This window comes from Nerophis lumbriciformis, linkage group LG29 (genome assembly GCF_033978685.3).
Source record: "Nerophis lumbriciformis linkage group LG29, RoL_Nlum_v2.1, whole genome shotgun sequence".
Classification (NCBI taxonomy): Eukaryota; Metazoa; Chordata; class Actinopteri; order Syngnathiformes; family Syngnathidae; genus Nerophis; species Nerophis lumbriciformis.
Window position 1 is genome coordinate 6,196,263 of NC_084576.2, and position 12,806 is coordinate 6,209,068.

The window sequence follows — 12,806 nt, forward strand, 5'->3', positions numbered from 1 at the left end:
CAAAAGAGAAATTTAAAGTACAGACGGTCAGCAACAGATACAGTTAAAGTATAGAAGGACCGCAAAAGAGAAATTTAAAGTATAGACGGACAGCAACAGATACAGTTAAAGTATAGACAGACCACAAAAGAGACATTTAATGTAAAATGAGACAGCCACAGAGACATTAAAGTATAGATGGACCACAACAGAGACATGTAGAGTATAAACAGACCACAACAGAGACATTTAAAGTACGAATAGACAGCAACAGTGACATTATATGTGTAGACGGACAGCAACAGAGACATTTAAAGTACGAATAGACAGCAACAGTGACATTTTATGTGTTGACGAACAGCAACAGAGACATTTAAAGTACGGATAGACAGCAACAGTGATATTTTATGTATAGACGGACAGCAACAGAGACATTTAAAGTACGGATAGACAGCAACAGTGACATTTTATGGATAGATGGACAGCAACAGAGACATTTAAAGTACGGATAGACAGCAACAGTGACATTTTATGTATAGACGGACAGCAACAGAGACATTTAAAGTATAGACAGACCCAAAACAGAGACATTTAAAGTATAGTCAGACCCAAAACAGAGACAATTAAAGCATAGACGGACCGCAAAAGAGATATTTAAAGTATAAAAAGACCACAACAGAGACATTTAAAGTACGGACAGACCCAAAACAGAGACAATAAAAGCATGGACGGACCGCAAAAAAGACTAAATATTTAGAGTATAAACAGACAGCAACAGAGACATTTAAAGTATAGACAGACCCAAAACAGAGACATTTAAAGTATAGTCAGACCCAAAACAGAGACAATTAAAGCATAGACGGACCGCAAAAGAGATATTTAAAGTATAAAAAGACCACAACAGGGACATTTAAAGTACGGACAGACCCAAAACAGAGACAATAAAAGCATAGACGGACCGCAAAAAAGACTAAATATTTAGAGTATAAACAGACAGCAACAGAGACATTTAAAGTATAGACAGACCCAAAACAAAGACATTTAAAGTATAGTCAGACCCAAAACAGAGACAATTAAAGCATAGACGGACCGCAAAAGAGATATTTAAAGTATAAAAAGACCACAACAGAGACATTTAAAGTACGGACAGACCCAAAACAGAGACAATAAAAGCATGGACGGACCGCAAAAAAGACTAAATATTTAGAGTATAAACAGACAGCAACAGAGACATTTAAAGTATAGACAGACCCAAAACAGAGACATTTAAAGTATAGTCAGACCCAAAACAGAGACAATTAAAGCATAGACGGACCGCAAAAGAGATATTTAAAGTATAAAAAGACCACAACAGGGACATTTAAAGTACGGACAGACCCAAAACAGAGACAATAAAAGCATAGACGGACCGCAAAAAAGACTAAATATTTAGAGTATAAACAGACAGCAACAGAGACATTTAAAGTATAGACAGACCCAAAACAGAGACATTTAAAGTATAGTCAGACCCAAAACAGAGACAATTAAAGCATAGACGGACCGCAAAAGAGATATTTAAAGTATAAAAAGACCACAACAGAGACATTTAAAGTACGGACAGACCCAAAACAGAGACAATAAAAGCATAGACGGACCGCAAAAAAGACTAAATATTTAGAGTATAAACAGACAGCAACAGAGACATTTAAAGTATGGACAGACCCAAAACAGAGACAGTTAAAGTATAGTCAGACCCAAAACAGAGACAATTAAAGTATAAAGAGACAGCAACAGAGACATTTAAAGTTTCGACAGACAGCAACAGAGCAGATTCAAGTTTCGACAGACCACAACAGACACATTTTAAGTAACGACAGACAGCAACAGAGACATTTTAAGTACAGACAGACCTAAAATAGAGACAGTTAAAGTACAGACAGACCACAACAGAGACATTTTAAGTACGGACATACCTAAAGCAGAGACAGTTAAAGTATAGCGAGACAGCAACAGAGAAAATTAAAGTTTTGATAGACCACAACAGACACATTTAAAGTACGGACAGACAGCAAGGGAGACATTCAAAGTACAGACAGACCCACAACAGAGACAATTAAAGTATAGAGAGACAGCCACAGAGACATTTACCAGACAGTAAGATAAGTGACAAGAGGCAGAGAGACAGTAAGAGGACAGTGAGACAGGTAGAAGGACAGTGAGATAGACAGAAATCAAGAGAGAGAGAGAGAGAGAGAGAGAGAGAGAGAGAGAGAGAGAGAGAGAGAGAGAGAGAGAGAGAGGTGTCAGAACAGAGAGATAGTTGAAGGACAGCAAGACAGTCAGAGGACAGGGAGACCACAACAGAGAGTGTCCAAGGTCCACAGAGACAGTTACAGAACAGAGACAGTTAAAAGTGGGAGGGATACAGACCAAGGTCAGAGGAGAATCAAAGGACAGGAAGACAGTTAAAGAGACAGTGAGGACAGGAAGTGGACATAGAGAGTGGGTGGGACAGTCAAAAGACAGTGAAGAACAACTAAGATCAGGATTATTGTAATACTAGTATGATTATCAGGTAGTAGTAGTTGAGTAGTACCTCCTCTTGAACTGGTAGAGGGTGTATCCCATCCACAGGGTTCCCATCATGAGCAGCAGACAGAGGACGGGCCTCTCTCGTGTGCAGTGGATCAGCGTCTCAGGCAGGACCTCGAGCACCGAGGACCCTGCCGCCCCTTCCCTCGCGACGCTTCCGTTGACCGACAGCAGATCGGCGACGGTCTTCACGCCCCCCGCGCTTGCGTTGGCGAGCGTTGGCGGGTGGTAGTACCTCTGGAAGACTGAAGACCACGTGGACGAACAGCAGCTCGATTAGGACCAGCTAAAATTCATGCTGACGCCACCATCAGCTAAAACTGCTCACATGGTCTCTGGAAATTGCTATGACTGATACGATGGAACCTGATCACCCTGACCTCCTGTGGAATTGCTGACATAAGCATTGTTTCCATAGTCAAAAGTGAAAGTGAAACTATGCATTGTTTGTATATTTACCAGTGATTGGGTGACAATAAATCATTTTGGAACCTTGTCCTCCATATTTTTTATTTAGATTATTTTGCTTGTTGGTGTGCTAGAATCCATCCAGGATGATTTTATTTTGAAGTTTATTTTGCACTAAACAGGAAGTCACTGTGTGCACTTTTTATTGCTGAGTGACTGGACAGGAGTTGTTGGATTGTACTAATTATTAAGAATACTTCTAAAAATTATTTTTACTATAATGAGGACTGAATGTTATAAAGTATACACTTTTTCATTAAAGTGAAGTTATATATCCATCTTCTTCCGCTTATCCGAGGTCGGGTCGCGGGGGCAGCAGCCTAAGCAGGGAAGCCCAGACTTCCCTCTCCCCAGCCACTTCGTCCAGCTCCTCCCGGGGGATCCCGAGGCGTTCCCAGGCCAGCCGGGAGACATAGTCTTCCCAACGTGTCCTGGGTCTTCCTCGTGGCCTCCTACCGGTCGGACATGCCCTAAACACCTCCTTAGGGAGGCGCTCGGGTGGCATCCTGACCAGATGCCCGAACCACCTCATCTGGCTCCTCTCGATGCGGAGGAGCAGCGGCTTTACTTTGAGCTCCCCCCGGATGACAGAGCTTCTCACCCTATCTCTAAGGGAGAGCCCCGCCACCCGGCGGAGGAAACTCATTTTTCGGCCGCTTGTACCCGTGATCTTGTCCTTTCGGTCATAACCCAAAGCTCATGACCATAGGTGAGGATGGGAACGTAGATCGACCGGTAAATTGAGAGCTTTGCCTTCCGGCTCAGCTCCTTCTTCACCACAACGGATCGATACAGCGTCCGCATTACTGAAGACGCCGCACCGATCCGCCTGTCGATCTCACGATCCACTCTTCCCTCACTCGTGAACAAGACTCCGAGGTACTTGAACTCCTCCACTTGGGGCAAGATCTCCTCCCCAACCCGGAGATGGCACTCCACCCTTTTCCGGGCGAGAACCATGGACTCGGACTTGGAGGTGCTGATTCTCATCCCAGTCGCTTCACACTCAGCTGCGAACCGATCCAGTGAGAGCTGAAGATCCTGGCCAGATGAAGCCATCAGGACCAAATCATCTGCAAAAAGCAGAGACCTAATCCTGCAGCCACCAAACCGTATCCCCTCAACGCCTTGACTGCGCCTAGAAATTCTGTCCATAAAAGTTATGAACAGAATCGGTGACAAAGGGCAGCCTTGGCGGAGTCCAACCCTCACCGGAAACGTGTCCGACTTACTGCCGGCAATGCGAACCAAGCTCTGACACTGATCATACAGGGAGCGGACCGCCACAATCAGACAGTCCGAAACCCCATACTCTCTGAGCACTCCCCACAGTTATATAAAAAAATAAAAATGTAGAATTAAATAGCAGGAAATAAAGTAAAGTGTGAGAGCAGTCGAGTGGCATAAGAGGTTAATGTTATGCTAATGGCGCCGGGAAATTGAACGGCCGGGGACAAATAAAACCGCCAATCCCAAATAAATGATATTCCGCTACTGCGCTCGCCTTGTAGGAAATTAAATTGTGTCAAATATTTATGAGGAGCGGTGATGGTAAGAGGATGGGGCTCATTTGGAATAGTCGATCTTGTCTTGTCTGCTGAATCAGCATTCTTTCCTGCCCGAGCACTATTCCTTATTGGCTGCAAAGTTATTTGTTAGCGTCCCAGCAGCGACTTGTCCAAGTGGAACAACATGGACGCTAGCGTTAGCTTGATTGACTATGCTAACGCCTAATCAAAACCTTTGCTTATTGACAATAAGATGAATGTTTTTGTAATAACGTCACTCACTTTTGGCTGTTCCCTTGACGGCGTCCACCACGAAGGCGATGGAGATGAAGAGAGCGATCACCTCCTCTGTTGACCTGAAGAAAAGAAAATAGTAATAATGTAATAAACATATTGTCATACATAGTTTATGTCCCCCTCCATCTTTATTTATGGACATTATACATTATACAACGTATTATTTTCGGGTCTCCCTATGTCTAGCATTAAAAGATTACAGTTGGTACAAAATGCGGCTGCTAGACTTTTGACAAGAACAAGAAAGTTTGATCATATTACGCCTATACTGGCTCACCTGCACTGGCTTCCTGTGCACTTAAGATGCGACTTTAAGGTTTTACTACTTACGTATAAAATACTACCGTATTTTCCGCACTATTAGCCGCACCTAAAAACCACAAATTTACTCAAAAGCTGACAGTGCGGCTTTTAACCCGGTGCGCTTTATATATGGATTAATATTAAGATTCATTTTCATAAAGTTTCGGTCTCGTAACTACGGTAAACAGCCGCCATCTTTTTTCCCCGTAGAAGAGGAAGTGCTTCTTCTTCTACGCAAGCAACCGCCAAGGTAAGCACCCGCCCCCATAGAACAGGAAGCGCTTCTTCTTCTACTGTAAGCAACCACCCGCCCGCGTAGAAGAAGAAAAAGCGCGCGGATATTACCGTACGTTTCATTTCCTTTGTGTGTTTACATCTGTAAAGACCACAAAATGGCTCCTACTAAGCGACAGGGATCCGGTTCATGAAAAGACGCAATCTCTCCATCCGCACACGGATTACTATTTCACAGCAACTGCCTAAAGACTTTCAAGAAAAGCTGGCTATTTTCCGTGCATATTGTAAAAACAAGATAGCTGAAAAAAAGATCCGGCCAGAGAACATTATCAACATGGACGATGTTCCACTGACTTTTGATATTCCTGTGAACCGCACTGTGGATACAACGGGAGCACGTACGGTGAATATTCGCACCACAGGGAATGAGAAGTCATCCTTCACTGTGGTTCTAGCTTGCCATGCTAATGGCCAGAAACTTCCACCCATGGTGATATTCAAAAGGAAGACCTTGCCAAAAGAGACCTTTCCAGCCGGCGTCATCATAAAAGCTAACTCGAAGGGATGGATGAAGAAAAGATGAGCGAGTGGTTAAGGTAAGTTTAAGTTTACGCGAAGAGGCCGGGTGGCTTTTTTCACGCAGCTCCGTCCATGTTGATATACGACTCCATGCGCGCCCACATCACGCTGGTTTTTAATATATTATTAAAGTTTGACTGACCTATCCGACTGTTTTTTTGACATTCCTTTAGCGCAGTTAGATGCGGCTTATAACACGGGGCGGCTTATAGGTGGACAAAGTTTTGAAATATGCCGTTCATTGAAGGCGCGGCTTATAACCCAGGGCGGTTTATGGTGCGGAAAATACGGTACACGGTCTAGCTCCAGCCTATCTTACCGATTGTATTGTACCATATGTCCCGGCAAGAAATCTGCGTTCAAAGAACTCCGGCTTATTAGTGATTCCCAGAGCCCAAAAAAAGTCTGCGGGCTGTAGAGCGTTTTCTATTCGGGCTCCAGCACTATGGAATGCCCTCCCGGTAACAGTTAGAGATGCTACCTCAGTAGAAACATTTAAGTCCCATCTCAAAACTCATTTGTATACTCTAGCCTTTGAATAGCCCCCCTTTTTTAGACCAGTTGATCTGCCGTTTCTTTTCTTTTCTCCTCTGCTCCCCCCTATCCCTTGTGGAGGGGAAGACACACAGATCCGGTGGCCATGGATGGGGTGCTGGCTGTCCGGGGTCGGGACCCGGGGTGGACCGCTCGCCTGTATATTGGTTGGGAACATCTCTGCGCTGCTGACCCGTCTCCGCTCGGGATGGTTTCCTGCTGACCCCACTGTGGACTCTTACTGTTATGCTGGATCCACTATGGACTGGACTCTCACAATATTATGTTAGACCCACTCGACATCCATTGCATTCGGTCTCCCTAGAGGGGGGGGGGTTACCCACATATGCGGTCCTCTCCAAGGTTTCTCATAGTCATTCACATCGACGTCCCACTGGGGTGAGTTTTTCCTTGCCCTTATGTGGGCTATACCGAGGATGTCGTTGTGGCTTGTGCAGCCCTTTGAGCCACTTGTGATTTAGGGCTATATAAATAAACATTGATTGATTGATTGATTGATTGATTTAAGTCCTGATCTACTAAGAGCTTTGTATATTTTATAGTTTACAATTTTATGGTTTGCACACGCTAAGTAGCGTGTGGAACAAGTGATTACATTTTGGGGGTTATCCAGATCACTGTTTGGATTCAGGATTCTTTGGCGGGGGTGCTTTTCTAGTTTGAAATATATTTTATCCATAACCACATTTTCTGTTTTCTGTTGTTTCTGTAGTTATTTTATTTTATAGTTAATTTAAACTTTATAGTTGTATTGATGTATTTCTGATTTTAGTTTTAGGTATAACCTAAAATGTGTTGTTATGCTGTAACACACATAAATTAAAGTCCTTTTTTAAGTAGCCAATCGATTGAGTTCAAACAAAAATGTCATTATCAACAGTGACTACAAAAACGACCACATCATTAGATACACATGCGCGAAGTAGACAATACATTAAAAAGGCAATCATGTTTAGGTTGTATGGATTAATCAACTAATTTACAGTTGTGTAATTACTATTGTGTCATAATAAATCAAATTGGCTCGCGAGATGTCGTAAGAAATAATAAGGAATCTTGCCCACAGGGGAATTGCCCTCATTATAAAACTTTGACAACTTTAATGCTGCTATAGTGTCACCATCTAGTGGACATCAAAAAACGGTAACTATGCTCTGAACAAAGTTAGGCAAGGCATTCACTTATATGACCCAATGCAAACAAACTTCCCTAGTCATGGTGCAAAAAAAAGAAAAGAATTAATAATAAAAAATCCAACCAACACAAAATGTCAACAGACATGGTCCCTGAACTTTGTGGATATTATAAAAAAAAAGTGCATTCACCACAAACAAATAGAAAATGACACCCATTACAAAGCACAATGAAAAAAATGCAAAACACGCTCCACACTTATCCATGTTTGGCGCATTTGAGCTGCTTGATATTTCTGATTGATTACAAAACTTTAAGGAGGTCGTCACGGAGGTAAACAAGGTAGACGTCGAACTTTCACATACCGGTACTCTTAATATCCAATACATTATTTATTTATTTATACAGTATATATATATAAATTATATATATATATATGTATATTAATATCCAATATATTAATCATATATATATATTAATTGTATATATATATATATATATATATATATATATATATATATATATATATATTAATTGTATATATATATATATATATATATATATATATATTAATTGTATATATATATATATATATATATATATATATATATATATATATATATATATATATACTCACATATACATATACACTGTATATATACATACATTGTATAAACATATATATACATATACAGATATATATACACATATACATACTATATATATATATATACTGTATATCCAATATATTAATAATATATATATATACATATAGTTATACATATACATACATACATACATATACATATACATATACACTGTACATTGTATAAACATATATATACATATACAGATATATATATGTATGTGTGGGAAAAAATCACAAGACTATTTCATCTCTACAGGCCTGTTTCATGAGGGGGGGTACCCTCAATCGTCAGGAGATTTTAATGGGAGCATTCGCATACCATGGTTTATATAGGGCACAGAGTGGGTGGGTACAGGCTGGCCTAGGGGCGTGGTGATTGGCTCATGTGTTACCTAGGAGGTGTTTCCGTCTATGGCGGCATGCTGTTACAATTTCGCTGCGCTTGTTGAGGGATGACAGGTCTGGACGGTAAATAATAAACAGTTTCTCTTTCAAGCATAGGTTGCATCTTTTATTACCGCTATTGTAAGGTGTGCTGGATGCAAGATTTTGCCATGTTATTGAATATTCAACATTATTGTCTTTGAGGTCCCAAATGTGTTTGCTGAGTTCTGTGGTATTTCGCAGGTTTTTGTTCCTGAAAGAAGCCTTGTGATTGTTCCATCCATATTGCGCTCTACTATGGTATCGAGCACTATTTTTTGGATAACCTTATTAAGACATATACAGATATATACATATACATACTGTATATGTATAGATGTATATATATATACACATATACACACATACAAGTCAAAAAGTTTGGACAACCGTGTAATAAATAATGTGCTGACCTTTTAAAGAGCTTCATGACGAGGCTCACGTTGAAGACTCCTCCCAGGATGAGGAAGAAGCAGTTCCACAGGCCGATACAGGCGTAGAAGGCCGGGAAGTCCAAGTTGTAGTCGTCGCAGATTCCTCGGATCACTGCAAGGTCACATGATTTAATGGGGGGGGGTGTTTCCAAATGGGAATAGGAAATAATGTTTCCAGATTGTTATCATAACAAAGGGAGCTCATCAATAACTCTTTACCAAAAAAGCTCCATCAACAACATATTGAGGGATTGATCGAGTGTGTGACATCATAGCAGATCACACAGTTTCAAGTGTGATAAATTGTTCACCAAGCAGCACACGAGTGTCTAGCTCCGCCACCCTACAACTGTGCTAGGTAGACCCAACGCAATGGTTCCATAAAGCGGTAAGGAAACAAACAAAAATGCTTACTGATGGTGAAAACCACGTCAAAACTTCAACATACCAAAGTGTGTTTGTTGCACTTGCTACAACTGGGGGCCACAAAGTGGTATCGAAAAAGCATTCACTGATGCCCCAACTGGTGCGTGTGAAAAAGTGGTATGGTAATGGACATCAGACCAATAGGTGAAAATCAAACTGTAGTATTTTGCCCTTTCTATGTCAAAACTGTTGACCTTTCCCCCACCTTTTAAGGGGTGCTGTAAGTGGCGACCCATCAGCGTTCCTGTTCTGTTACTTTGTACAATATATGTCCGCTCTTGAACGGGTTTGTGCTGAAAATAAAACTGTACAATGACACTAAGAAGATTAGGGTTGTTGCTACTGCTGTGTTGTTGCAAATACAAAAACAAAGTGGTTGTTCTGTAAGGCAAAACCGTCGTCATTTCCACGAGTCGAGTTAAGTTAGTGACAGACCGCAAAGCTCGGGGGCATTCTGCCGTGTCGCCGTACATATCTTGAGGTAACCTGGAATAATCATTTGGCGGGCAGCCCTGGCTCTCGTGTTTAAAGATAAACTGTCAACTGGTTGCTAGACTCCAGCGACACCCGGTCCATGTATTTACATCTATTCTCGTCTTCAGTCGCGTAAGCTAACCAGCATGTGCGGCCCTGGCTCTCACGATGTCTTAAAGTCAAAAAAACGTCCACTGATTCCTCGTTTGTCTATGTTTCTACACTCCATTAATCTAAAGTTCCACAGCTGATTCTCATCGGTTGATGTGTTGAATCCCTCACTTGTCAAACCGGATAACCGGTGGCGTCAGTTTATCGTTCACAAACCCCACTACAAATCCAAAACCAGTGTAGTTGGCACGTTGTGTAAATGGTAAATAAAAACAGAATACAATGATTTGCAAAATCCTTTTCAACCTATATTCAATTGAATAGACTGCAAAGACAAGTTACTTAACATTCAAACTGGTAAACTTTGTTATTTTTTGCAAATATTAGCTCATTTGGAATTTGATGCCTGCAACATGTTTAAAAAAAAGCTGGCACAAGTGGTAAAACGACTGATAAAGTTGAGGAGTGCACTTATTTGGAACATCCCACAGGTGAACAGGCTATTTGGGAACAGGTGGGTGCCATGATTGGGTGGCTGCTAGACTTTTGACAAGAACAAGAAAGTTTGATCATATTACGCCTATACTGGCTCACCTGCACTGGCTTCCTGTGCACTTAAGATGCGATTTTAAGGTTTTACTACTTACGTATAAAATACTACACGGTCTAGCTCCAGCCTATCTTGTCGATTGTATTGTACCATATGTCCCGGCAAGAAATCTGCGTTCAAAGAACTCCGGCTTATTAGTGATTCCCAGAGCCCAAAAAAAGTCTGCGGGCTGTAGAGCGTTTTCTATTCGGGCTCCAGCACTATGGAATGCCCTCCCGGTAACAGTTAGAGATGCTACCTCAGTAGAAACATTTAAGTCCCATCTCAAAACTCATTTGTATACTCTAGCCTTTGAATAGCCCCCCTTTTTTTTAGACCAGTTGATCTGCCGTTTCTTTTCTTTTCTCCTCTGCTCCCCCCTATCCCTTGTGGAAGGGGAGACACACAGATCCGGTGGCCATGGATGGGGTGCTGGCTGTCCGGGGTCGGGACCCGGGGTGGACCGCTCGCCTGTATATCGGTTGGGAACATCTCTGCGCTGCTGACCCGTCTCCGCTCGGGATGGTTTCCTGCTGACCCCACTGTGGACTGGACTCTTACTGTTATGCTGGATCCACTATGGACTGGACTCTCACAATATTATGTTAGACCCACTCGACATCCATTGCATTCGGTCTCCCTAGAGGGGGGGGGGTTACCCACATATGCGGTCCTCTCCAAGGTTTCTCATAGTCATTCACATCGACGTCCCACTGGGGTGAGTTTTTCCTTGCCCTTATGTGGGCTATACCGAGGATGTCGTTGTGGCTTGTGCAGCCCTTTGAGACACTTGTGATTTAGGGCTATATAAATAAACATTGATTGATTGATATAAAAGCAGCTTCCATGAAATGCTCAGTCATTCACAAACAAGGATGGGGCAAGGGTCACCACTTTGTCAACAAATGCGTGAGCAAATTGTCAAACAGTTTAAGAACAACGAGCTATTGCAAGGAATTTAGGTATTTCACCATCTACGGTCTGTAGTAGAGATGTCCGATAATATCGGCCGATAAAATCGGCCGATAAATGCGTTAAAATGTAATATCGGAAATTATCGGTATCTGTTTTTTTATTATCAGTATCGATTTTTTTTATTTTTATTTTAAATCAACATAAAAAACACAAGATACACTTACAATTAGTGCACCAACCCAAACCCCCCCCCCCCCCCCCATTTACACAAAAGGGTTGTTTCTTTCTGTTATTAATATTCTGGTTCCTACATTATATATCAATATATATCAATACAGTCTGCAAGGGATACAGTCCGTAAGCACACATGATTGTGCGTGCGGCTGGTCCACTAATAGTACTAACCTTTAACACTTAATTTTACTAATTTTCATTAATTACTAGTTTCAATGTAACTGTTTTTATATTGTTTTACTTTCTTTTTTATTCAAGAAAATGTTTTTAATTTATTTATCTTATTTTATTTTATTAATTTTTTTTAAAAGTACCTTATCTTCACCATACCTGGTTGTCCAAATTAGGCATAATAATGTGTTAATTCCACGACTGTATATATCGGTATTGGTTGATATCGGTATCGGTAATTAAAGAGTTGGACAATTACGTAATATCGGATATCGTCAAAAAGCCATTATCGGACATCCCTAGTCTGTAGTATCATCAAAAGGTTCAGAGAATCTGGAGTAATCACTGCACGTAAGCGGCAATGCCTGTGACCTTCGATCCCTCAGGCGGTGCTGCATCAAAAACCGACATTAGTGTGTAAAGGATATCACCACTCGGGCTAGGAACACTTCAGAAAACCAGTCAATTGAACACAAGTTGAAAAGGATTTGCAAATAATTGTATTCTGTTTTTATTTACCATTTACACAACAAGTCCGAGTCCATGGTTCTCGCCCGGAAAAGGGTGGAGTGCCATCTCCGGGTTGGGGAGGAGATCTTGCCCCAAGTAGAGGAGTTCAAGTACCTCGGAGTCTTGTTCACAAGTGAGGGAAGAGTGGATCGTGAGATCGACAGGCGGATCGGTGCGGTGTCTTCAGTAATGCGGACGCTGTATCGATCCGTTGTGGTGAAGAAGGAGCTGAGCCGGAA

At 41.6% G+C, this 12,806-nt stretch overlaps 1 protein-coding gene across 5 annotated transcripts in view; it reads right to left on the bottom strand.

The window, feature by feature from the left end:
- Positions 1 to 12,806, bottom strand: part of slc4a11 (solute carrier family 4 member 11) — a 409,353-nt gene that overhangs the window by 51,716 nt on the left and 344,831 nt on the right. For all 5 annotated transcript variants that reach the window (XM_061925140.2, XM_061925138.2, XM_061925141.2 and 2 more), the window contains 3 exons: positions 9,117 to 9,249; positions 4,809 to 4,882; positions 2,555 to 2,795 (listed from right to left, as the gene is read on the bottom strand). In XM_061925140.2, coding sequence (XP_061781124.1) covers positions 2,555 to 2,795; positions 4,809 to 4,882; positions 9,117 to 9,249 — 448 coding nt within the window. The remainder of the gene's footprint in view (positions 1 to 2,554; positions 2,796 to 4,808; positions 4,883 to 9,116; positions 9,250 to 12,806) is intronic.